Raw genomic sequence first — 27,987 nt, 5'->3', positions numbered from 1 at the left:
TGGGTTCGAATGTATGTTTTAGGTGCGGCAAGCTGGATCATCAAGCTAAGGATACTGCAGTTGCGTTTCTTTGTTGAGTGCAGGGCATATTCAGGCAGCTGCTACGTGACCTCAATTATGAGACCAACATTATCTGAATCCAAGGGTGAAGTACTTCTTTCGGACTGTCATGGATTCCGCTTTATTTCTAGTCCATCTATTCAAACTCAAGACTCTTTAGAATTTGGTTCCTTTTGCTTTAGGGGTTGCATCCTCTTATTCTAAACTATTTAGAATTTTGGTACACAACTTTCAGGTTCTAAAGGGAGTATTTTCCACAAATGTTTTTGATAATGATTTTTGGTTATGAAACTCGTTTTAATTGTTGAAACTATCACGTCTAGTCGTTTTAATTGCGTGCATATTGTGGATGCCACTCACGGCGAGTTGAGTTGTGACAACCAATAATGGAAGAGATTACTATAAATACAAGTCTACCGATTCTTACCTAAGCTATTTCTTGCCGGTCAATTAAGTAATACAAGTACCGTTCTCCATTTGTGGAAAGACACATCACCACCATATCCAATCCTCCACACTGATAGTGATCAAGGCTGCATTCTCATATTAAAAGTCCTGGCATCAGAGGAAGCTTTTCTCGGTTCCCATATGAAAAGGTAAAAATTACATCGCTCCAAACAAATTTGGTTTTTTTAGGATATTGGAAGGGTGTTAAGATTTTTTAGCTCTTTCAACTTTGGGATCCACACTTCTACGATCTAAATCTATAGTAATATATAAGTTTCGTTAGTATCGCAGACTCCATTATATCTTCTTAATACAAGCTCGAAATTATACATCCAACTCTTGCAAAATGTTCTCTTCCGCCACAACAAATTATACAGAATTTAACAGCATAACTCTAACTCTCTCCTATACAAATTAACATGAAATGAATCAATAATGTTTTGAAGCAGCACCTGAAAGCAACAAGAATAGACTCCTAAAATACAAAATTAATCATGTAACCAGTGGGGATTATCTTAATCAAACAGCTGAAAGACTCGCCCATTTTCCGAGCTCATAGGGATCAGCATAATAATACAACTTGATTCTATTAGCCAAAGAGAGTCCTGCTGCCACAATCTGGACCCTAGCATCCGAGTCATCCTGCTCTGATGGATCATCAGTGAATGCGCCAACATCTCCAAGAAGTCGAAATGAGATTCGACGAGTACTAACTTGTCTAGGAAAATCGAAGTACATTGCTGTCCCCGCCTTCACTTCTGGCAGCCTGTATTCTGCAACAGTGACCATATTGTGTGGTTCCTGTAGATAATCATCATGTGAATTTTCTACCGTAACTGCAGAAAACCAGATAACAGTTTCTAGAAATAACCAGACTAGTGTTTTTTTACAGCTCAACAAACTTGTTCATACATTAAAAACCATATCAATCTCGCGTGCGGAGTAAAAAGCATTCCCTTTGGGAAGTCAGATTATAGGAAGGATTGTTTGGGGCTCCAGCCTGTCTTGGGGATGACTTATCTAGTGTTGGCATAAATTACTTAGCCAAAGAACTCTTACTACACATACAAAAGGAAAGAAAGTCCATATCATTCAGCTAAAGATGTGATTTTGGTGGTCATAAACCAACACAATGTTAGCTTGAATTTCTAGTTATTGGCATGATCTTCAATTTCTAGTTATTGGCATGTTCACCGAGGATGTCTAGATGCTTTTTTTCTCCATGAAGCAAATTCCAGTTCGAAGAGAAACATATTATACACAATGTAATAGTTCTTTGGTGACTAACATATAAATGTCTACATATGTTCAGATCATCCTCTCTGTTTGAAGCATTGTCACAAATTTCTCACTTTGATCTAGAGGATGTAAAATTTGGGTCAGCTCTAGCCATCCATCACTAGCACATGAATTCTAACGACTTATGTCTATCCCTATGCAAGCAGAGGGATACAGTTTTATTGCTGGCGTGGTATATTTAACTCTATATATCTACCTATTTCATCCAAGGTTCAACGGTATTAGCTCACTGAACACAGGGGAGGACCCACAAAATGAATGGCAAAGCAAGAGGAATGTCAAACCACATCAATTACATGATGAAAGAGAAATCACATGAACAAGAAGCAAGTCGCTAGGAATCTATCTCAATTTATACAAAGTGAATTTTGTTTCTCTTCCATAACTTTTAGTAAAACATGTAAGCATATTTGTTGGATTGATTTATTATATTTTAGCTTAATTTGATTTGGCTTGTATCGAACTCGTTTATTTGTTCAATACTGAATTTTTTGGCTTAGCATATAAGCTCCTCTAAACTATTTAGATAGAACTTTGGTCAAAATTTAAAAGATCTTCAAATTGTTTGAAAGTTTCAGTAAAATAAATAAGATAAATTATTCTAAAAATAAATTTGAATAAATTTCAAAATATTAATATGGAAAATTTGTCCATTGTCAAAAAATAACGAATGTGATTTAGAGATGATGATTGCATCGTGAGGGCGCGATAAGAAAGAAGAAAAACAGAGTTAAAAGAAATTCTCGGCTGATATGTCTGATGCTGCCTCTATTCTTGGCTACTGTGGTATTTATTCGAACCCGCTTGTTCAAAATTATAGGTACGCCATTGACTGAACCTTTGAAAAATGTCTGTAAGGTGATTACAGGAGTCTTTCTAATAATACAATTCATGCATGTCTCTGTGAGCTAGATTAACTTGAACACAGAACATCTCGCATCGGTGCACATGTTTGTCAGCATGCAAACAATATAAATAGGAATGGAAGAACTATAGCCATTTGAAACAGAAACTAACATATATATTACATGCTGGCAAGACATACTAGAGTAGTTTTAGTTTACTTAAGATGGAACTTTAAAGAATTCTTAGGTTAAGCTAATCATATCAAATTTAATCACATGCTGCAGGTCATTAGCAAAGTGACATTTTGCACAAGTGATGAGATTCATCTAAAATGCATTTGTGTCTAGTACTGAACTAGGGACGAGCAGTAGCTTTACAAGATCAAAAAAGTAATCAGTTCGCAAGAAGGATGTCGAACAGTTAGTTGATATAGAAAAATATCAGTTGATGAAATGTAAATCACATCAATAGTATCCTCATACCTGGAAAGCAGACACTTGAATATACAGTACAGCTGGACATATGAATCTGTCCTCCAATATACAAGAAGAAACATCCCATGGATTCACCCGTGAAGGTGGTGAATGGGTGACTCGAGGTTTTATTGCACTAAAACCATCAAGACGAAAACCTGCCAGCATAGGTGAAACTGGGGGTAGAAACTGTTCTAAAACAAGGCCGTTGTCAGTTGGCCTCTCAACCTCAATTGGAACCTGGAAAGGGAATGGATTAGAATTATAATTTTTCATTATTATTCAGGAGTATGACAAAATTTAAATGGCAACAATTTCTAGAGGTGAAAGTTTGCTTCACCTTAAATCTGTTTAGTGGGGGACCTTTATCCAACAAATTGCTTGTATTTATCTGGTCAGAGCCTTGACTCGTTGCCCCTACATCTTTCCTCAATGGGCTTCCAACCACCAAGATTCTTTTAGCATGAAGACATGGGTCACTTTCAACTGGTCCTCCAAATGAAGCACGCCTCACAGGCTCCGCAAATGGGTTCTCCTCTATGGACAAATGACTAAAGTCTTTCTCAAAATTTACAGAACTTGAGCCAACTTTTTGTAGACGCAATGTTATCCAAATAATGCGGCATCGAACAGGATTACGCAAAGAAAATTTTACATGTCTAGGCACTTCAGAAGACTTCTCTTGTCCACAAAGCTCAGAGGAAGAGGTGATCATAGATCTCATATCCCATTTCCCCACACATGATCTTTCTTCCTTGTGTATTTTACTGCTTGCCCAAATCTGAACCTGCACAGACAGAATAAATTTCCGTTAAAGCATTAATACAGTGGTGTAAGGAATGAGAAACCACATCAACTATACAATGGGAAGAGAAATTGCATGAACAACAAACAAATTGCTAGGTATCTCTGCCATAAGCAAGTTGGTAATCCTAGAGAAATCACATGAACAAGGAGCAAGTCCCTAGGATTCTGCCATACACACAAGTTTCATATCTATGGTCAATCTAGGGCCATTTAAGCTTATAGGTATGTTGTAAGTAATTAAAACGACGAGCTTAACAGATAGTAGTTGATTAAACATATTGCACAATTACGAACTCCTAAACAAAACATTTAACATTGCTCTTCTCAGGGAAAAACAAAGCAGTCACAGGAAACAGAATGAGAAATATCTTATTACAATCCGTCCTTCATAGGGAACTGCAAAATTTCCACATCTGAAACTCAATTCTCCCAAACAATATAATGGGAACATAGGGAAAACTATCATACTACTATAATCCCTTGGCTATGGGATCTCCAAAGAGAAAAGATACGTGCCACCTTGGGGGAGGTGGAGTAGGAAGGAAGAGAGAACTTTCAGAATTTCATAGAACATCCCTCTCCACCAGAGAGAAAGGAAACCATTTTTCCATTCGATCCAGTTCAATTTGTATAATCCTAGAAGACTGAACATTTGAGGCCTTTTTTTCTCATTTCAACATTTTACACTTCCTTCTTTGAGGTGCAAGGTAAGATTGGATAAACAGTTTGATTCTTATGTCTCACCAAAAAAAAAAGCTCTCTGATCACAAGGATAGGCAAATCATGTAATGAATAACCAAAAGGGTCATACAATATAACATGCAATTTTTGTTAAACAAGTTAAAACATACATACCATTTCTCTTCCGAGCAAAAGGAAAAGAAAAAAGAACTATAATTGCTTTTGGAAGTCAATCTATGAGATAACGTTAGATAATAAACTATAAGAAATTGCACGACAGCATGAGATTTTTAATCAGGTCCAAACTGTCTTGGCTTTTCCATATTTGAATATGACTAAAAATCAGCTAGAGCTAAAAATCTTGTCAAGCGAGGAGTGAACTTACAATAGGAGCGTCTGCCATCGAATAGCCACATGGACTAACTAGAAGAACAACACCACAAACATCAGATAAATCGCCAAGGACAATGACAAATTCAACAGAGGAAGCACTGGGAGGAGCTCTCCAAAATGAATCTTGTGCTCCAGAATTCAATGGAGCAAGCAACGACATGAATGGTGCAGATCCTGCTGCTGTTTCAACCTAAACAAGAAGGAGAAGGATCAGATTTCCGTTTTTTTAAGCCCATCAAATGTTTCAATATCATATGCCAAGACCAAAGAGAAGGATATGTCCAAAAGTTAAACTTCATACTTCATTGGAAGTAAAAATGAAATCACATTTCATTCCTGAACTTGTATTCGATCGTATATATTTGTTTGTAATAGATCAAACATATTTCAGGAACCAAATGTTTTTTGTCAACAACTTGATAAAGGTCTATAGTTGAATTTGGTAAAGACCTATGTTTCAAGTTCTTATATCATTCAAAACTATGTTTCAAGTTCTTATATCATTCAAAATAAAAAATATGTTAAAGAAAATATTTCCACTACATCAAGATAGGGTGTGAAAGATAGAGCTCACTTGAAAGTAGAATCAGGAGAGAATTAATCAAAATATTTAATGAAAACACAACCTGTCATCTATGGCCTTGTCATTTCATAATTCCAGTATTTTTCATCACTTGCCTACTTTTGCCATGATCTTTCTACTTAATCCCTCAAAAGAAAATTTTAAATGGAACAAATCATAATAGCTAACCTCTTAAAATTCTATCTTCCTACTCATTTTGAGGAAAAGGTGTGGGAGGCAAAGGATCAACGGAGGGACCCAAATCAGACCATAATAGGATTGTGTTTCTAGAGGTAAATTTTCAGGATATAAATACATTACCAAAGTTTTTTTCTACTTTTCAAGAACCAGATAAAAAATGATGATCATGTAACTTGGAGTTCGGACAATTTTTGCTTCAAGTTAAGAAAAAGTATTTGAAATTTAAGTTGAAAAGAGCATCTGGAAATTGAAGTTGTGTCTAGGCATGGCTTCCACTTGGAAAAAATTAAAGTTTTGTGGGTGAAAACCATTATTTCATTTGAACTATTCCTCAAACCAATTTTTCAACTTCAAACTTTTTATTCAAGTGAAATAATGGACCAACTACTAGAACAAATATTGATTTGCAAATAATATTTCAGTTAAAGTTTAAGAATGAAATACTATTGTTTAAAAACAAATGATAAGCATGCATTTGGACAAACATTATCTGCGAAACAATGTTCTATAATTTTGACTACTGTTTCAATGTCAACTTGAAATAGAGAATTTGAAGTTGAAAAACTTGATTGGTAAGTATTTCAAGTGAAATAATAGTTATAGCTCATTATTTCAACTTTCATGTACTATTTTTCAACTTCAACTTAACATACTCTTTTTTCAACTTCAGCTAAATATTGTCCAAACGGGGATTTTATTGGCATTGTTTGCAACATAAATACAGCCTGAATCAACAGAAAAGTTGTTGGTTAAGTTGATATTTCCCAACTTGAAAGAAGCTTAGATGGTGTCTTGGTGAACCTTCATCACATAAATCTCCAACTAACTATAAGCTAGATTTTGAAATCTAAGGACTCATCTTATTCTTTCATATCATTGACCCCAATAGGAACAAGAAAGTTTTTTGCATACAATACATTTTATAAAGCCGAGTAAAGAACCATGATGTGATTTGTACAGTTTCTGTTGAAGATTTAGTTATTACTTGTTAACCTTAAGGATCTAATCCAATAGGCTTCTCCATGGAACTTGAAAACAATCTCTTCCCTCCCCCCCTTCCACTTTTACTTGTTATCATCTATCCAGATCCACCTAGCAGTCTTAGGCCACATTACCGGCTACCTAAATTTTTCTTTCCGTTCATCCATCTAATACTATCAACTCTTGTTTCCATCTCAGAACAAGCTGAAAAATAGCTTAGAGACCTCCATTCTTCCTATGTCAAATTTCAGGCAAGAGAATCTGGTTCTCTCATCAGGACAGAGATAGAGAATTGATTTCTTAAACTTTAAAAAAGTACGGTCGACAAGAATGGCACAACGTTTGAGCTAAAACCTAGGCTTTCAATCAAATCAAGGTTCACCTTAGTTACTGCATAGTCAGTTTCAGATGATGCTAGAAGGAGAAAATAATTCTTTCAACAGAAATTAGTAATTAGGCAAATTAAGTAGTAGCCTTTTGCGTTCAAGAGAATCCAGTTTTACATCAACAATGAGATGTTGTGTCACTCACATTTGATTTCCACAGATTTGTGAAAACATGGAAAAGATTAAATCACTCCTCTTACATAAAGTTTTAGAAAAACTAAAACAAGAAAAGGTACTCTAAGAATATATGTGCTAATAATGCTAATATAATTGGGATTAGGATAGGTCCAAAAAATATTACCGGGTGCAAAAAGCTTGCAAAAGGAAATTCAGCAAGTGATTCCTCTCCATTAAACAATTCCGCATACGCAGTTCGTGTGGATTGACAATTCCCCAAAGTAAATCTAATCACATGGTCTACAGCTTTTTGAGCAGCGCTATCTGCACGTGCTTTTCTCCTCTGGCCAACCAAAACCCTGATGTAGTCCAAGATTAAAGCCTCAAGCACAGCATCAATGCAGCAGGCTTTGCAAATGACAGCATCAAGTGTCATGGAATGATTTGAGGATAAATCAACAGAGTTTGCATAGATTGCTCCCCCCTGGCTGCTCACACCATTGTAGCTAGGAACCTCCTTAGAGTTCAACATAGCAAGTAAAAGAGCTCCTTTCCCTGCACAACAAAATTTACAAACCTTTCTCTCACATTCAGAACACACAAAAGAGGTCTGTGCAGCAGCTGAAGTTGATGATACAGAAGGCACATTCAATACAGGCCCATCTTCATAATGAACTTGACATGCCCCACCAAAACATCTCTCCCCAATTCCTGCTATATTCCAGAAATCTACAGTGGTATCATCGGCAATCTCAAGACCAATGGAAGCAGTAATTTTATCCTCAAGAGAAGCCTGTCCAAGCAAAGCAAGGACATTTGCTACCCTACAGAATCCTCCCACACGGGAATTGCCAAGTAGGTTTGGATTTATACTAGCAGGGTCAACGCCAATTGACAACAATGCCCTATCCCTTTCAGCAGCAGAGAGGTTCAGGCGAAAGCGTTCAATTTCAAGTCTCATAGCTGCCATGTAGCTTATCTTTCTCTCCTGCATAGTCAAATGATAACAATACGGGTGTAAATAGATCACAAATCTTCTCCAGCTGGATCAGAGTCTGAGTATCACATATAAACATGCACATAAAATGGAAGTGCTACTTCTACAAGTGTAACAGCCCCAAAGGGACTATTAACAAACTGGAATTTCATACACAAATTATTAATAACATAGGACGGATGATCATGATAATCATCTTTTGAGAAGCACTTACAGGGGAATGATGAAACATGTTGAGTTCCCACATCAGCTGTGGGATGAGTATTTGGTCTCCTTGTATAGTCTTGTGTAATCCTTCCCTCATGAGCTACCTTTTGAGGTTAAATTATTACCAAGGTTTATTTTTTAGTATGGTCCCCATCCCAATTTATTGTTTTCTTGATGTTGGGCCCTCATCTTCTATTGTCCATGCCCCATAAGGGAGGAATTGTTGAGTCTCACATCCATGAGGACGAGGAAAATTGGATTCCTTAGATGGTGGCAATACTTACAATAGAGCTAGTTTTGAGGGTTGAGTTAGGCTGAAGCTCTATTTCATTATCATGGTATCTATGGTACCAAGGCAGGATCCATCTCAATTCTAGGTTTCCCCATGTTGGGTCCCTATATAATATTGTACACGCTCTAGATATCCAATCTTGGGTATGCGAGGGGGTGTTGAGTCCCACATCTGTTATTAAAGGGATGAGGTGGCCTCTTTATATGGTCTGGGGTGACCCTCCTCTCATGAGCTAGCTTTTGGAATAAAGTTAAGTTCAAGGTCCATTTCTTTATTACCAGAGTCAGGCCCATCCCAATTCATTGGTTACCTGATATTGGGCCTCATCTTATATTGTACTCACTCTAGATGTCTAGTCCTAGGCGTGCAGAGGAGTGTAGAGTTCTCACGTCAATTGTGGAATGGGCATTTGGTTTCCTTATATAATCTTGGGTAATCCTACTCTCATGAGCTAACTTTAGGGGTTGAGTTAAACCCTTCTTTAAGAGTGAAGTGTCAAGAAGGCACCTAACTATCTCCTTTTTTTGAGTTTCATACCTAAATTATTGGGAGTGTGAGTTTCATACATCTAAACTATTGAGAGTGTGAGTGTCATACCTAAACTATCACTCATTAGTTTGAGAAACACACATCTCTCTTTTACTACACTCTCTTGATGGTGTATGTACTACTCTTTTATTTTAAAAATTTTGCTACATGGAAAAAACATTCCACCACTTACTCCCCCAGGTAACACCCCCCCCCCCAAAACACACACACAAACACACCAAAAAATATTCAATTTTTTAAATTTCTTTAATAGAAGTTCTAAAAAAAATTCTTACCCCTCCCCCCTCGAACCACCCATCCCCTACCTCCCCGTCCCCTCCCATAAAAAAATTAAAGATTTTTTAAATTTTTTTAAAAAATATTCCTACCCCACCTCCGAAAAGAATTTTACATTTTTTTGGTTTTGGGTTAGATATATACAAATGCTTTTAAGAAAATATTTTCTACTTGCATACCGAATCTAACAAAATGAAACTTTTCAAAACTGAAAAAAGGAAAAAAGTTTAAATGGTAAGCACGTGATATGAGATTAATTATTTGAATTTGAAGTTATCCTTTTGCTAAGGTAGAATTTTTTGTCTATGTGGAATACCATGTGGCAAGGTAATCTAATGAGTGATAGTTTATGTATGAAACTCAAAAAAGGGGATAGTTTACAAGTTCAAGAAAAAGGGGATAGTTTAAGCATGTTTTTAACACTTTACTCTTTCTTTAACAAAAAACACGTACCTTACAGACAGTTGGGACCTTTAGAAATCCAATGATTTTGTTGTTTAGAGCTTCATGGTTTTGACTTTTCATCACATTGTAGTTGCGGGACAATCCGACACTCATCTTGCAAATCTATACTCTTGATATAAATAGTGAGCGGGTTCTTCCAACCCTTTCTCAAGTTGTCTTATATTTTCTTTTAGTTAAACTTTTATCTTCTTTTGGCATTTTGGTCCTAATTTCAAATTTTTGTTGTTGTGTCAATTATAGTATGTTCAGGTCAAGTTCCATAATTTTCTAAATTATTGGTAAAAGCCCATTTTTGGGACTAAATATAGTTCACGTTAAAATAGTCACTTAAATGCTCTTTTTAATTGTACACCCTTTGTTTCAATTTATATGACGGTATTTCCTTTTAAGAACATTTCGAAAAGAATGACACACTAGTCACTTAACTGCTCTTTTTAATTGTACACCCTTTGTTTCAATTTATATGACGGTATTTCCTTTTAAGAAAATTTCAAAAAGAATGACACACTTCTATATTTGAAAACAATTTAACTTTAAGCTTTTCATATTATTGTTAACGAGCTGCTTTTACACAAATAATTATGATATCTTTACGACCAGTCGACCAGACAAATGTAATGGCATATTTAAGACCACGAGTTTCAAAACCTTCATTTCTACCTTAAACTACATGTCGAATCTATCTCTATCATATAAATTGAAACGGAGAATGTATTAATTTATGTCGTTCAGACTCTCTAAAAATGTCGCTACACTTGTGTTGGATCCTCCAAAGATACACCACTTTTAGAGAATCCGACGCGCACCATCGATATTATTGAAGAGTTTGACCAACATAGGCATAAATTAATAGATTATGTAATATCAGTATTTACTCTAGTGTTTTGTCATTTTCTCCATTATAAAGGTTAAAAGACAGGTTCTTCAGTTTTTCCCACTACAATTCAATAGCTCTTGTTCCATCGGGACACAAGCAAGTGAAAAACATATTATTAGAATCCTTGTGTATATTCTAGAATTTGTGCAAATATAGTATGTAGCTTAATTTACTCTTATTGTTATCAAGTGTAGCATTTGTTGGAAACTTCGTTGGAAACCGCACGTGACATGTCTTCTACCGGAGTTTATTTCAAGGTTTGCTCACCGGAGGCTGATCTACCTTGTGGTGTTGTTGGCTTTGTACACCACCAACAGAAAAGAATGTTAGCACAAATAGTGTTGTGGTCATGGGAAGAAGTTGCATAGTGACTAATTTCTTCTTCCCGAGGCACTGTTATGTTGTGCAAACGGTAGATTCTATCAAGAAGGTTCTGATACCACGTGGAAAAAAAAAAGAGAAAGAACAGATAACACAACTTGATTATTACCTCAAGCCATTGGGGTTTAAATAACTGAGTATATGGCCTAATATGAAAGAAAATCAAACCATAATTACACTAAAAACTTGTTTGGAAAGCCACCTTGATAATTGAATTTGGTATAATTCGATGTAATTACACTATCTGACACGTTTGGTTGGCCATGTAATTATTTGGTCAGTAGGTAATGGTGTAATTGGCAAGGGGTAATTACACTCTCCAATTCACAAGGAGAGGCTGTGAATTGCTGTAATTACAAGTTGGTTACTTTTTGATTTCTTTCTTTTATTTCGATTTTTATTTTTTTTGTTTTAATTTATTTTTTATTTTTACTATTTTGAATTCTTTTTTATTTCTAATGTTTTCTAAAGATATTCTCCACCTCTTGTGCATCACGGGCACCTTTGAACATTGGTGGCTTGGGAGCCTCAATCTTGGCCTCCCGGTCCGCACTGGTCGTCATGCATCTCCTAGCATCTATGTCTCCTTTGAGTGCTTCCATCTCGGCCTTCATGGTCTCCATCGTGCTTAGCGCGTCCACAAGCCGACACTCCAAGGAAGTGATCACCTCCTTCATCCCGTACTCGGCAGCCTTGCGCACCTCTAACTCTTTCCGAATGTTGTCGTTCTCCTCAAGGGTGAACTCCTCTAGAGACTTGAACTTGCCGTCGAACTTATTCAAGCGCTTGCCCAATATCTCTACGGCCTGTCGGGCAGCATCCACCCTTGCGATCCACTCCATGCCGGGCGTGACGTCCACGGGTTCCTCGCCTCGCTCATCGTCACTCACCTCAGTGGCCGAGGGTGAGTAGGATGTAAGGGCCTCGCTTGGTGTAGGCTCAAGCGGCACCTCCTCATTTCTCTTAGAGTTCTTCTTTCCCTTGCGGTGCTTCCTTCCAACATCTTGCTTGACGTTGGTGGCGGTAGTGGCGTTGATGTCTCCCTCACTTGTCATATCCCTTAGTAGAACCTCGCTCTGATACCACGTTGTCACGGACTTAGACTTCAACTAAGACCTCTGTGCGGCACTTGACAACTTACTCACAAATCTTTTGACGATCTTGCAAGCTCAAGTAAGCCTTTAAGACTAGACCGCTAAGGGAACGCTAGATTGTAAGAAAGACAAGAGAGCTTTTATGAAGAAGGCTTTTGTATTGCTTTTGGAAGAATGTTTGATTGCTTGATGGTTTGCTACAAATGAATGTCCCCTCTATTTATACTACTCCTAAGGGGCCTAAGTGTAAATAAAATTTACTATACAAGTCCCTCCATATTAACAAAGAAGCCCCTACTCTAGAACTCTCTACACATTCTAGAGAATTCCAAGTCTTTCAAGATTTCTCTACAAGCTTCTACAAGAATCTAGAGTCTTCCACTAACCTCTCCAAGACTCTAGGTTCTTCCACCTTTTTCAAGATCAAGTGGCGGGTCATAACAATTGGCTCATATATTTTCTTAATTTTTCTATACAATCACGTAATGATTTATTTCGCCAGAAAGAACATTAGTTTGGACTTCTTTTCGATTTAGACAAAGGATGTCATCACAATTCAACAAACTAAGTAACACTAAGCATTTATGACTATGACAAGGTGTTTTCATGATTTAGATTGGCTAAGATCAGAGTCTTTGCATTTATAGCCAATTCCTAGAGTAGTTAGTTCATCTAATATCTCCACTTCTTGTATTCTAAGCAATTACCAGTGTAGAATCATAGCTCAGTAGTCTATCAGACGTAAGTAGGGATGGCAAATGGGCCGTTTGGGCTGAAGTTGGCTGAGTCTAGATGGGTTGAACAAATAGATGGGTCAATGCCCAACCCTGCCCAAAGCCTGCTTCCAGGTGTTTTCTCTTTTGTGAGAAAAGAGAGACCAACAACCATCTCTTCCTTCATTCCAAATTCACCTCCAAATCATGAAGAACTCTGTTTTTTCAACTAACAGAACTTAAATGGACAATGCCAGAGCACACAGCAGATCTCTTAAGTTGCTGGATCAGGAGAGGGGACAGGAAGATTCAAAATAAATGGTAGAGATTAATTCCATCTTGTATTTGGTGGACAATTTGGAAAGAGAGAAATGCAAGATGTTTTGAAGATAGGATACACAGCATCCAGAAAATTAAAGATAGATGCATTGCCACCTTTAATTTTTGGTGTAAGGAATTTTGTATAAAAGAAGCAGAAGAGTTCGTAGATTTTTTAGGATCTTTGTTAGTAATCTAGATTCCTAACAGTTTTTTGGAGGTCTCCAGCATTAATTCTGAGGATTTTAGTTGTACGAGTTTCAAAAAAAAGGACGGGCTAAATGATGGGTTATAACTCCACCCACCCAATTTGAATCAACTTTTATTTTTTCTTTTAAGTGATATCAATAAATTTTCTTTTCAAAATATCCACAAACAAGTCTTCAGAAACACTACATATTGCAAAATTTTATAAATTTAACTACTTGTACAATCACAAATCCTACATATTGCAAAATTTTATAAATTTAACTACTTGTACAATCACAAATCCACTAAGTGTACTACACAACAAATCCCTGCTACAGTTAAGTGGAGTATTATATAACAAATCCCTTAGGTGTACTATATTCAGTACTACTACACACTCTGTCTAATTAAAAAAATTGAACAATGATTTTCACTTCTTTAACTTTAGAAGAAGTTAAAGAATATGCATGTTGCGGAAATGAGGATGTTGAGATGGATGTGTGGACATACTAGGAGGGATAAAATTAGGAATGAAGTACTACGGGATAAGGTAGGAGTGGCCACTGTGGTGGACAAGATAAGAGAAGCGAGATTGCGATGGTTTGGACAAATGAAGCAGAGATGCGCAAACACCCCAGTGAGGAAGTGCGAGAGGTTGGATGTAGTAGGCATGAGGATAGGTAGAGGTAGGCCAAAAAAGCATTGGGGAGAAGTGATTAGACAGTACATGGCACCGTTTCAGATTACCAAGGGCATGACCTTAGATAGGAGGGTGTGGAGGTCGTATATTAGGGAAGAAGGTTAGTAGGTAGTGGAGTGTTTCCTTGCTTTCGAGGGTGCCCTGTTTTTGTAATTTATACTTTTTGATATCTATCTTCATCTGTTTATTATGCTTCAGCTACTGCAATATTTTGTTGTTATTCATATTCTTTTCTTGTAGGTTCTGCACTGCTTCTCCCATTAATTGTCTCATCACTATTTCCTTTTCTTTATATTTGAAATTGTTGCACTTGAACCGAGGATCTTTTGAAAACAGCCTACCTACCTCCACAAGGTAGTGGTAAGGCTTGCGTACACACTACCCTCACAGACCCCACTTGTGGGATTTCACTTGGTATGTTGTTGTTGTAACTTTAGAAGAAGTAAATTATTTAGCTTGTAAAGACGTATAAGTTTGATCTGATTTTGAATTTACACTTGAAATGCTTTATTGCATAGGTGAAAACCTAAAATTATGAAATAATGATGGGATTGAAGGAGCCTAATATTTCAGGAGTTAATTAGTTAATATGAGCCCAAATGCAATTACATGCTACTAATTACAAATTACAATGACTAAAAGCTCCAAGTTTTGTAATGCCAACACTTTTTTTTCAGCACTTCACAATATAGTTAGGATATCTAATTTTCAAGATTGAAACTTTTTCATTTGAGTGAACGTTGGTTACAAAAGAATCAAATTATTGGGGTTGAAGGTTGGATAGTGATGGGTAAAGTTTGGGTTGCTCATGGGTTGAGTTTTGGCTAGCTTTTGTCATTGGTTAAGATGGATTGTTCCCAAATTGAGCGCATTTGTAATATAACCCATGTCCAACCCATTAAAACTTGGGCAGGTCAAACGGGTTTGGCTGATTTTGCCACCCGTAATCAGAAGCAGAAAAGTAACAGTGCTAAAAGTAATATAAAAATCCAAAAGACACGTACCATTTGGGGTCCCTCAAGGAGTTTGAAACAATCCAAATAGCATTGAGTGTTATTGTCAGTAGGCCCTTTAGACGTGCTGTTGGAAAAAACGTTAGCTTCTTTTGGTTGTTGCACAAAAGCATCATCCAAGAAGTCAAGCTGGTCATCTCCTCCATGAAAGACAGTTTCAGTCGCCGGCTGCCTGTTAGACTCTGAAATTCTGCTTTCGCCCGTCAAAAGGTCTACCCATAAGTCAGCAGATGAGTTTGCTTGTGTACCAGTGGTTAAAGAAGAAGAGAAAGGATTTTCCCCAGGCTCAGCCAGAAAAGGGTTAGTAACATCGTGATGGGTTTCTGCTTGTTTAAAAAATCCAGTGCCAGAGCCTTCATGTTTCAATATGAACCTCCATGGAAGACACACTCCAAGTATCTCAATCTGCATGTGTTTTTACAACAGAGAAAAATGTTCTAAAGAGATTGAAGAAAATATCATGCAACAGCATGGCTCCATAACTGAGTAAAGCCATATTACTTAGACCGCATGATAATAAAATAATGATGGTTTTATCTAGCTGGATAACATTCTTTCTGTAATGTGTTTCCCAATTGTTTTGAGAATTAGATGAACATTACTTTTTTTTCAATCAGGCAGCAAAGATTCCCTTTTCGTACTGGTTATCTATACAATTATAAAAGTGGGAAGCCATAAAACTAAAAAATTGATTGACCAAAATACCATTTTAACAATATGTTTATAACTTAGGTTAGTCATCAGACTTGGACGATGTCTTCTTAGTCATGTGCAGATAAATGTAGTCAAAACTTTCACACAAGACTGTTCAAGGGTGAAAAAAACCTATAAAATTTGTTCAGAAAGAAAGGATGCCTAAAAGTAAAATTATCTTGTTTCTTTGTACCTCACCAAGAGTTATAGGTCCTCCACCATCAGCAGCAGGATAAAACGTGAGTGCAACAACACGAGTAAGAAAATCCACTTCTCCTTCAAGTTCCTCAAAATCATACAATAATGGAAGGGTGGATGCATCTTGGGCATGCAGGCGTGCACCTGCACCAGTAATAGCCATGTCCTCTGCACTAATTGGTCCTGACAATGGAATCAAAATATTTGTCCCATTTGCACACTGCGGTATAGAAGCTCCCTGTGAAAAAATTCATGTAAAAATTGTGAACTTTTGACTGTAACCCCAGACATAGGCACATGAAAAGTTTTTTAACTTTTCTATGAAAGGTGTTCATTTTCAGACATTTGGTAGGATCGTAGCCTGTAGGAATGCAAAGAAAAATAATATCCTCCATCAGGAAAAAGGAGGCATATGTGCATGTTGTTTTCCCAGTAACAGATGGAAGGCGCAAATTCCTCTCGGCCTATCCTAGACACCTTTAGCCATTATCAGAATCTAAAAGGCAAGGCACAAAACACTCATCACAGTTGAGAGAGAAAATGCCTATTAAGCAAATTGCATAAGCATCGCATAGATTTGAATTTTTTGAATAGCAAAGAAGCAAGTAACAACCAGGTGCAGGCAAAATAATTTCACAATAAAAATGGAACAGACCTCCAGAACAAGTTTAAGTCCATCCAGATAACGCCCTGTCCTGACATCAACTGTTGATGGGAACGTTGAATCATCAGAACCATGTGCAACAGTGAGAAGTAGTTGACAAACATGACAAGGCTCGCCAAGGTAAATAAAAAGTTCAACTACATCAGTAGCCTGTGGGGTAACCTGTAAGAAGATGTGTACACAACTGAGACAAGGTGCACAATGCTGCGGGATATAAATGAACCTACTGTAGATGAAACAGCAGGGGAATTTATACTGTAGAAGATTCTTTTATCAAATAAAATGCAGCTTAAAAATGTCTAAAGTGTTGTGCAGGTACCCATGTCATTGTTTTTCTTTTAAAACTAAGAAGACTTGCTCCACCATCGGAAATTGGAAACATGTTCACAATTGGCTTTAGAAAGCATCCAGTGGGACGGGAAGCGACCTGTCAAGATCAGCATAAACAACAGTAACAGAATAAGTTTCAAATGACTTTCACAGAATAAAGTTAGCTCATTCCAAATATATAACCTCAACTACAAAACAATTGACGAAAATATCTCTGATTACAACAAAAACAATATACCCCATGTAATCCCACAAGTGGGGCCTCAGGATATGCGGATTTTTAGGCTTATGCCGCTTTTATCATTCAGTTTAGAGATAATTAAACTGGAAAACAACTTCCTCTTTACAAGGAAAAGCTTCAGCAAATGTTTCTTCAAATGGGATCATCTCCTCCCACTGAACCAGACAGATCTCATCAAAGCAATAGGTTGAGTTACTTGTCTTCCTTTCCACCTTCTCCTCTTCCTTTCCCATTCCCAACAATATCCAAATAAAGCCGACACTTTTGAGGAAATTATAGAAGTTCAACGTGATTTGAACAAGTTGAGGTTCAGGCTTATGGATCAAGAAGACTGTTGGGAAGGATAACCATTATTGTAATGTATATATTAGAAAGACCCAGATTGCTAACAATTATCAAAGATTTAAGTAAAAAAAAGCCTCCTCCTAGCTTATATGATGATCAGGTCAACTAGGATGCATTCGATGGGTGTAAAGAAATGAGCTTAGAAGAATGTCAAAAAGGAGCTAAAAAATTGACAGTTCAAGAAAACAATATTTAAAGCAAAAGAAAGAAAATGAAAGAAAGTAGAGTCACATGAAACAAGAGTGTAGGAGAACAATATAAAACATACATATAATGGCTGGATTGGAATTGATGGAAAATGCTTGAAAAGCCTTAATCCAAGAAAAATCTCTAGTTGCTTCTGACGAGAACTATCTACAACAGCGTTCTTATATCTTCTCTGAAGGGTAATTTTCATATTCTGTGCAGCAGAAAACTGTTTAAATTTGCCTGCTTCTTCATTAAATATGCTAAGAATTTGGCTGTGCATAGCTTTGGAGCCAGTATACAATGTTGCATGGATATCACCAGCAAGCAAAAATAAATCTGCTAATTGAGAGACAGGTGATAAGATTGTGGATCTCTTGAACTCATCGAATGTCATATCAAATCTCTTCCATGGTTTATCTGGACAGGGATGATTCCAAGTAGTTGTCCTAGTATTGTGATCAATAAAATATGTTTTCCCAGTTACAGCGTCAGTCCGTTTCTCCCAGCCAGGGGGTAATGGAGCTGTGTATCCCCCATTGTTGTTATATGACTGATATCCATATGCCAAATCACTGTCAAGTGATACACCTAGCCGTCTGCACTGCTCCATAAAAACCTGGAGAGCACCAAAGAAACTAGCAGCATTGGTCCTATCTAAAGAATCAGCGCAATTGAAACGTATCACTCCATTTTGATGTGATCTTAAGCAGAATGCTCCATCAATGTCATCGCTATAAATTACTTCACCTTTGCAATCTTTGATGCGCTGAAGAGAAGGCAGATAATCCCCTTCGGTGATGCTAATAGCAACTGTGGGTGCTTTTAGAAGGTACCAAAGTCCTTCAATTGTTTGTTGTTCTCCTTTCAACTTTACACTGGCATGCCAATCATAGTTTATTAAATGCACCCGAGTATAAGGTAGTTTTCCAATTGATCTAATATAATTCAAAGATTCCTCAAAATGCTGAACCAAAGTCGATTCTGATTTGCCTTCACCATTCCTAAGCAAGTTGACACATATAATTGGAACAAAAGCACTCTTTCGCTGGTTCCCACTAGCAGCTATATCTAGGTTTCGTGCATCATATCTTTTAGTTAACCTTTGATAATACTGAGAACTTCCTTTATAAGGATCACGATTCGCGACATAGATTTCTGCTTCTGCAGCAGTCAACTTCAACTCCGCACCCCACCACATAGGAATAGTGCCTCTTCTCCAGATGTAAGTATTGAAAGGAACACTTTGAACAGCCCTTTTGGGAACCCATACAAGTTGCTCACATTCAACTTCATTGCCTGTACATCAAACAGTAGTGAATCTAATATAAAGGGATCATAATTACAATTAGAAGCCTCATTTAAGACTCGGAATAGATTACAAATTGACAGATGTCTAAGATAAACATATCCCACAGATTCTTTTTCTTGCAAAAGATGTCCAGCACATCTCACAAATTAAACTATCTAAACATTGTAAGGTTTTATTAATTATTTAAATTATCAATTTTATATACATATAAACACACTATACATGTCGGACAGATATCAGAACCTACTGTGCTGGAAAATTGAAACTAAAGTAGGTATAGAACTGATACCACCATTCTATGCAGAGAACAAAAAGTACACACTTAAGAATACCTGGACGATTCAAACAATAATAGAATGAGCACAGAATGCTCAAGAAATAAAAGAGACAACTACTTTGCGCCAGAGATAGGTTTGAAACATAATGTACTATCGCTAACCAAAGCATGCAGAGTCCTGCAGAACTATGTCAAACAAACGGTAATGGGAGAATAAATGAACAAATGCAGAGCTATTATAAAGGAATATTCTTAACCATATCCATAAGAACAAAATCCACAAAGAACCACAGTAAATAATAACCTGGTCTCCGTTCTCGACAAGTGACATAACCTGGTCTGTTCCCAAAGGCCAACAAAAGGAAAAAGAAAAAATCAACGTCAAGATGTACAGGGTAATTTTATGCTACCTGTACTATAGCAAGAATTCAAGCCTCTTGCTAGATACCGAGTCCCAGGATGGAGCCTACTACGTCGAGCAGTGAGGGCAACAACCCCTTCTTGCTGACCTAAGCTTCCAAAACTTCGGGATTCTGCAAAGCCCTATGGATTATCATCGGCCCAATGAGAATTCATATTATCACATTCAACATAATGGTTCATAACAGTAAGAGTTTTCACCCTATTTATCAAAAAACAAAGAATTTGCACCCAGAGGTACAGATGACGGGAGATGACAGATAGTTACAACTTCAGTTTTTGATTCAAATACAGACAGCATGGATAGGAATAGAAGAACAAAGGTATTTGAATACACTGGAGCAAGAAAACAGAGTTACATTAACCAATCAAATCATCAAACCAGAGTAGTAATGAAGTTCAACCTCCAATTTAACCAACAATCTAATGGTTCTTTCTTAATTTTTTCTAGAGTTTGTGAAAAAAAATGGAAGTCCTAAAAGAAGACCACATGTTAAAATATGATGTGGAATGATCATGTCACCATTTTACTAGCATTTTAAGTCAAAATGCAGAAGAAGAGGGAAGGCGATTGATAAGACTTCTCAAATAAAAACTCAAAACAACTAGGATAAAAGATCAAAAAACAAGAAGTCATCATATTCCATTTGTAACAGCGACCATTGTACAAAGGACTAACATCATTACCATGAGGAGTCTATCCATGAGCGGATCAGATGATACTTCTATTCAAGCAAAAAAGAACAAATTTGACACCGGTGTTGTCAAAGGCGCGCTTAAGCCCTGAAGCAAGGCTCAAAACGAGTTGAGTGTTTCGTCTAGCTTAATGTGCGCTTCAATATAGTCATCAAGGTTCTAACGCATACTTTTTCTTTCCAGTGAACCGCTTCTAAAGAGGCGACACTAAACAATTGATATCTCTCTTTATCGTAAAAAAAAAATTCAATTTTTATGGTCATATACTTTTCACTCATGCTTATAACTATTAGTCTTGAACTAAACATATATATCTGTGTTTTTCCCCTTGCACCGTTTTTCATTAAAGCCCATGTTTTATTTGACTTTGCGCTTAAAGCCCCAACAAACCCTAGGAGTTTTTTCATGTTTTTTGCTTTTGATAACACTGTTTGACCCACGGTTTCATAATTTTATGTCTTCAACTTCTCAGAAGGCTGGCACAGAGCATATAACTTACTGATAAGCCAATTGCAGCATATCCTATTTTTTAAAACTCAGGTGAATCTGGAGGAAAAATACCTTTTCCTTAATAGTAGCAACGAGATGCAAACATTACAATTTCACTTTGAATACTGGTGCTTTGGTTTCAGATTGCTGGAATAATAACAACTGGTATCTTGATTTTCGTAGAAACTGTTTTGTTTGGGAAATTCCTAGGATGGCCTTGCTTTTAGATGTTCTTGAGAAGGTGTTCCTAGAAGAATAGATACCAGGTACTTCCATATGGATTAGGAAGGTAAATGGAGTTTTCTCAGTAACTCTTACTTTAAAATTCTGGCAATTATGGAAGTTGATGGCTCCTTATGAAGTTAGTTGTTTTATGTGGACAGCTTTGCACGATGCATACCTTACCCAAGGCAACCTTAAGAGAAGAAGTATGCGGCACAGTGGCTGCAATCTATTTTTGCACTGTACAGTTGCAAGACAGATCTGGTCGCAACATTTTAATGTTTTCAGTCTCTTTTGCCATGCCCTATGCAGTAAAAATACTTCTAGCCAGCTGGGGCACTAGGGGATGAGTAAATCAGTGAGGAAAATTTGGAATGCTATGTTAGCATGTGTTGGGTAATATGTACAGATGTTTTGTAGGGAAAATAGAGGCTGTACAGAAGATTAAGTGCACCTGCTTATGGTTTTTGGCTTTTTGGTGTAACCTACAGGATGTTAAAGATGAAAAAATAGTATGCTCGACTTTATAGACTCACTACAGGAATAGGCTTTTGTATAGGTGGAATCTTCTCTTTCTTGTTCTGTACGGAATGATCCTAAAAAAGGAAAAAATCCTTGGCACCAACTTAGTGCCAGATTTCTGTTTTCAATACTACTACTACTTTACCAGTTCAAAAGAAGGACAAAAAAGGTGTGCATATCAAAAACACTTCCTTCATAGGTGGAAGGAGATGAGAAAATCCACCATGTCAACTACACTTTTTACATCACAAGGTTTACACCAACTGTACAAAAAGTGAAAACATGAGGTTCTTATAGCTTCACAGATCATATGGCCTTGCTTTGTTTTTCTTTCTTCTTTTTCCTTGCATCATATGCATACAAGTGGAACTCATAGCAAGTGTCAAATGTCACACAAAAAAAGTAAAATATCTAAAGTTACCAAGTATGAAGCAAAACCTGCAGAAGAACAACACAATGCTCTGGAAGTCCAATCTTTTTGAAGGGCATTGAAAACCATTTATTCCACACAAATTCATCATCAGGATTCAGCAAGGGCATACGACTTGGAAAAGGTCTAGTAATATCCCGTGATTCACAAAAATAATGCTTGCCATCAATATCAAGCTCCATCACTTCTTGAACATTCTTAGTTTCACCTTTGCCCAGTGGCTGAGGGTTTTGAAGTGAAATCTTGATCCATTGGGTCTCTGTTACAGTATATACACATCCACCCCCAGGCAAATTTGGAATGCTGGCCGACAACTTTGTTGCAACAAGAAGTAAACCATAGCTCCCAAGAGAAGCATAGCCTAGCACAGCTCTGGCATAGATTATACTCTTGCACAGCAATTTTGAACCATTCGTCACATAATCTAAGGCTTCATTTTGAGAATTGAAAATATCATATCCTGTCTTTGCATTATAGCAAAGACTCCCAGTTGTGGGGTCAACATAGATCACCTGTGTATCCGTCCTTGAAGACAAACTAACAATAATGTATACTTCACTACATTCCAGAGTAACAACAACAACAGATGTATCCCGCAGATGTCCAGCTGAAGTGAGTAAAAAACAAAATGAGTGAACAGCCCAGAAAAGTAGGATAATGCACTACATTCAATTCCACAAACAAAAAACTTTAACGAAGAGAAAAAGTTGTCCAGCCAATACAGTTTCACTCTTTTCTAGCAAGCGAAAATGAAAAAAAAAAAGAGAGAGATTTAGCGTCACCAGCATGGTAACTAATACTAGCTGTGTCCAGCAAACAGACCCAAACAAGAACAGAGACATCCACAATTTGTTCTTTCAGATTCAGAGCTCCCATTGGATTCAACCTCCAACAGGCACTTCCAAGTAGCAAATAAAAAAAAAAACATACCTAGTGAAATCCCAGTCAAATCAAGATGAATGGAACTGATTATCCCAGTAAAAGTTCACATGATCATATATACTGGTGAACAAAGAAGACTTGCATGCTCATATAGAAAAGCAAGTACTTTTTTTAATGGAGTGATTTCAGTAAAAGGCATCAAGGAGATGCAAAAAGTACATGATACAAGATTTGACATTTGAGCTTACCAAAAATATAGCTGGTTCCTATACACAACTGACTAAGCTTAGATCTAGAGACTAGAGAGCTAATGAAATCCGAACGTTGTCCATACTTTTAATAAGGCAAAAGTTTGTCAATGTTGTTAATAGGGAACATCTTAGACCAGCAAAATAAATTAGCAATACAACTCACCTTTAAAGAGCTCTAATGGAGTTTCATCAAAATATCCCTTGTTTCTCTCAGTCCAAATGCACCAAAACAGACAAGCAGAAACCATTTCCCAATTTTCTTCATGGCTTTATCAACTCTCCATAAACTCCAGCTCTTATAAGCATCCTTCGTTGTGTAAGGAGTTACCCATTTGAGACCAAAAATGCGGGGGGGGAAAATACCATATATCCAAGGCCACCTCACAATGCAGAAGCAAATAGCAGGTACTTTCAGCTTCCTTTTGGCACATGTAACATATGTTAGGTAGCTAGAAAATCCTTTTCATCAGATTATCTTGTGTGAAGCATGTCTCCTATAACGCTGTCCAGGTGAAACAAATAACCTTTGGTGAAAATTTGGATCTCCAAATGAGTTTCCATAGCCAGTTATTTATCAAAGAATTGCTAGAACACCTTAGCTGGTATCCATCCTTGATTGTGATTGGCTTTTTTCTTGAGGAAGGTCCATCCACTTTTGTTTTCGAATAGGTGCCTCTATTTGTATGGGGAATTCGCTGCCGATAGATCTCGCCAGTTGCCTCCCACCATAATTCTCCCATTTAAGTCTATCCACCGCTGAGAATTTACTTACTTTGTTGCAGTCTAGCACAAAGGCTTAGCAATTCATGTATTTACCAATCATACATGTTTCTCCTAAATTTGAAGTCCCAGTACCCCCTTCCCTGTATTTAGCAATGAAAGAGTTGGGGTTTGGGGCAATATTGAACAGATTTGGAAAGTCGTCTTGAAGAGTATAGTTGCCTAGCCATCTATCCTTCAAAAATGAGATGTGTGCACTCAAAGTAAATATTCTAAGCAAAAGCACTTCATAATTTACCGATGTCTTCCCCCATAATCGTATTGGAGCAGGGTGGGTGACGGGGAGATTGACGATGATGTCGCACATCATATTTGGAGCAGAGAGGGTGAAATGGAGGCTCGTCTCCGGGGTACTATGCGATAAGAATGAGTCGCCGAGCCTTAAAGATAAATTCTACACAGTGGTTGGTAGTTAGGCCAGCATTGTAATATGGATAGAGTGATGGTCAGTCAAGAACACTCACATTCAAAAGATGAAAGCAGCAAGATGAGGATGCTCAGCTGGATGTGTGGGCATACTAGGAGAGATATGATTAGGAACATAGTTATACAAGGTAAGGTGGAAGTGACCTCTGTGGCAACATTTCCATTACCTGCTCTAGTAAAGGAAGCATTTCCAGTGAAAGACAAAATGAGCAAAGTGAGGCTAAGATAGTTCGGGTATGTGAAGAGAAGATGCGCAAATGTGCCAATAAGATGATGGGAGAGGTTGGTTGTAGCAAGAGCTGGGAGAGGTAGAGGTAGGCCAAAAAAGAACTGAAGGAGGTGATTAGACAAGACATACCACAGCTTCAGTTTACTGAAGACATGACCCTAGATAGATAGGTTTGGAGGTTGAGGATTAGGATAAAAGATTAGTAAGTAGCGGAGTGTTGTGCACTTTATGTGGGAGAAGCAAGGAATGACCCTCCTCCTCTGTTCTCCTTATTAGTAATATTATTTAGTAGTCGCCCAGTCTCTTATTTTTCAATGTGTATTACTACCTATTGCTTCATTTTCCTTGTATCGTCCTATTTTGATGTCATGTTTTTCTTAGAATCCTGCTTCGAAAGCATTTCTTTTGAGCGAGGGTCCATCGAAAACAATCTCCCAACCCCACAAAGGTAGGGGTAAGATTTGTGTACATCCTATTCTACCCTTCCAAAACTTAACTTGTGTGATTACACTAGGTATGTTGTTGTTATTTGTATCAAAGATGCCACCACACAAATCATTAATAACTCTAAAGGAGCTTCCCAACTAAGCATAAGCATGGAGTGGAATTCTAAATGTTTTTATCCATCTATTTGCAGATTATGTTCCGTCATTGCCAACTATGTAACCAACAACCACCATTCCAAAGATATTCTCCTCCCATTCCAATACCAATCTCCAACCTTAACTCTAATTACTCGTTTGGTATGCGGGCTAAATTATCCTGGGATTATAGTTATGGGATCATAATCTCAAGACTAATTTATCCTTCTTGGGAGATGGAATAAAATAATCCCAAGTTGGATGGGATAAGGTGGGATATCCCATGATTGGGATAAAATTTATATTGTATTTGGTTGACAGATATAAATTTATACAATCAATTTAACGCAGTATAAATTTTATCCCATACTTAATCCTGAGATAGCCCAACTTATCCCGCACACCAAACTACCCCTAACTTCTTCTTGAAGAGAAGTCATTTTGAAAAGGAATTGATTATGCGCAATGGGCTTCACCTTCCATCGGGTAAGAAACCATTTGTGAGAAACTTCTTGATTGGGAGATATGTTGAAAGGATCGTTAACTTTCCCAATTTGGCATTTGGCAAGAAAATGGGCAATATTTGCTTTGGCCTCTAGTTGATTTTAATTTTGTTTTGAACTGCTAAGACACCATTCATCTGCATTGAAGGCCAGATCTCTAGAATGGCTGCTTCAAAATATGTTCTTTCTTAATTCTAGAGTTCCAATCCTGTCGTTGGTTGTTGTGGTCTCCACAGGAATCCCAGGATTGTCTGCACTTTCATACCATCCTCCATCGTCAATAACTTCTCAAATGATCACCAATAATTTCATATCACCCACCAATGCCCCAATTCGAACGAACAAACCAACCAGCCATAACTGTTAAAATTCTACTAAACTCTGTAAAGCCTCTATTTTCCTACCGCATCTCCGGCAAAGATTCCCCTTTTCCGGTGACGCCTCTTTCAAAACATTGCATGCCCACCACAAGTTGTTTTTGCCAATTTTGATTTTGCTAATGAGCCTTCTATTGCCCTCGTAAAGTAAGTAAAACCATCTTACCCTTTCTTCGCTAATGTTAATTAATTTAAAAGACTTATCTCCAGATAAGAAATATGCTCTCCCCTCCATAGTGAAAGAGTGAAACTCATCGGAAATGGAACAAATCTAATCAGAAAAGATGTTCTTTAAAAACTAGCTAATTTCCCAAAAGTGAGTTCCCAAGAAAAAAGGAGCTTGGTGAAAGATCACTAAGCATATCTTATGCAAAAAAGGGGTTGTACTCTAGAAATAGCCTCCTAGTAGAGAACACAATTCATCGTACCAAAAGTTGAACTAAGTAATGTAGCCTTTTCCTCAATTATTCAGAATTCTCACATAAAATTCACATAAGAACGCAATTTCCAATATTTACCACAACAAACAAATAGAAAATCGCACTGCAGGTAAATTCTAAATAGAGTTACCATTTTTTAGCAAAGAATTTCTGAGCAACTGACTGAGAAAACAGGTAATGGTTTAATATCCCAAAACCCAATTTTTGCATCCACGAAAAAACTAGCCATCACTCTAAGTCTATAACTTAAAATATGTGCATGTAGAGAGAAAACAAACAGTAAAAGCAAAATCAAGAATCTTCTTTAAGAATTATAACTTTTCAAATCTTACCAGGTGAATCCATGTCTTGATAATTAAAAAGCTCAGGCACTCATAAAACCTTTGAGAATTATAATTTCAAATCTGACAAGACACATGGAAAGAAAAATGTCAGAAGATTACCAAAGAGGATAAGGAAATGTTTGCCTCATTTCTTTCCCATGCGTGCTATATAAAAGGCAGAGTTCATCTAACTCACCTGAATTTACAATATCTTCACTTCATCAACATCCTCAAACAAAATAATTAGGCACAAATTCTGAATAGGGTTACTGCTTTCAAATCTGCAAAATAAATATCCCAAGTCTAAAAGTTCTATTCCATATGTTCCCAGACGCAGTATTACATCGCTGAATGAAATTGAACTACAGAAACAACATGGCTTATTCACAAACAATACCACCAGAAATCCTAATCTTATCAAAATCTTTAATAAACCCTCGAAAACCTGCAAATTTGGTAAAAGTTTTACTATCTACCCTCCCAAAATAACAGATTTTACCATGTAAGTCACTACCAATGTGACCAATATTATATCTTCGAAAAAAGAAAAGTCTCCGGTCAAGCAAAGATCCAAATGTAATTTTGAACTTCAAATTGAATATGAAAATCAGATCAGAATAATTTTGAGTTGGATAATGCGGAATAGAAGAGTGAAATGTAACTCACCGGGGAAAATATGAATTGGAGTACTATTCTATTACCACATGGTACAACTTCTGCGTTTACTCCGGTCAGGCAGCTGTAGCCGGCGATCGACCGACGACGATGTGATGAAGCAAAAGAGATGCGTTTGGAAGAGAACCCAACCCGTGTATATATGTTGCCTTTTGGTCGTTTCCCATTGCA

General features: G+C 37.1%; 1 protein-coding gene across 2 annotated transcripts; it reads right to left on the bottom strand.

Annotated features, from left to right (window-relative positions):
• Positions 1-831: 831 nt before the first annotated feature.
• LOC129889067 (probable phosphoinositide phosphatase SAC9) lies at positions 832-27,987 on the bottom strand. Of its 2 annotated transcripts, XM_055964183.1 has the most exons (15): positions 27,808-27,987; positions 27,338-27,422; positions 27,151-27,222; positions 22,358-22,956; positions 19,981-20,113; positions 18,064-19,280; positions 17,199-17,306; positions 16,871-17,041; positions 16,211-16,453; positions 15,316-15,729; positions 7,438-8,241; positions 4,999-5,196; positions 3,466-3,912; positions 3,135-3,365; positions 832-1,308 (listed from the first exon to the last, which is right to left on the bottom strand). In XM_055964183.1, the coding sequence occupies exons 3-15, from the start codon at positions 27,161-27,163 to the stop codon at positions 1,027-1,029; spliced, it is 4,860 nt and encodes a 1,619-aa protein (XP_055820158.1). In that variant the 5' UTR covers positions 27,164-27,222; positions 27,338-27,422; positions 27,808-27,987; the 3' UTR covers positions 832-1,026. The 2 variants fall into 2 exon arrangements, with proteins under 2 accessions (XP_055820158.1, XP_055820159.1); XM_055964184.1 differs by lacking the exons at positions 27,151-27,222; positions 27,338-27,422; positions 27,808-27,987 and having other exon boundaries at positions 19,981-20,103; positions 22,358-22,551.

Source organism: Solanum dulcamara, chromosome 5 (assembly GCF_947179165.1).
Source record: "Solanum dulcamara chromosome 5, daSolDulc1.2, whole genome shotgun sequence".
NCBI classification, from domain to species: Eukaryota; Viridiplantae; Streptophyta; class Magnoliopsida; order Solanales; family Solanaceae; genus Solanum; species Solanum dulcamara.
Note: the sequence above shows the minus strand (reverse complement) of the source record. Positions and strands in the feature narration are given on the sequence as shown.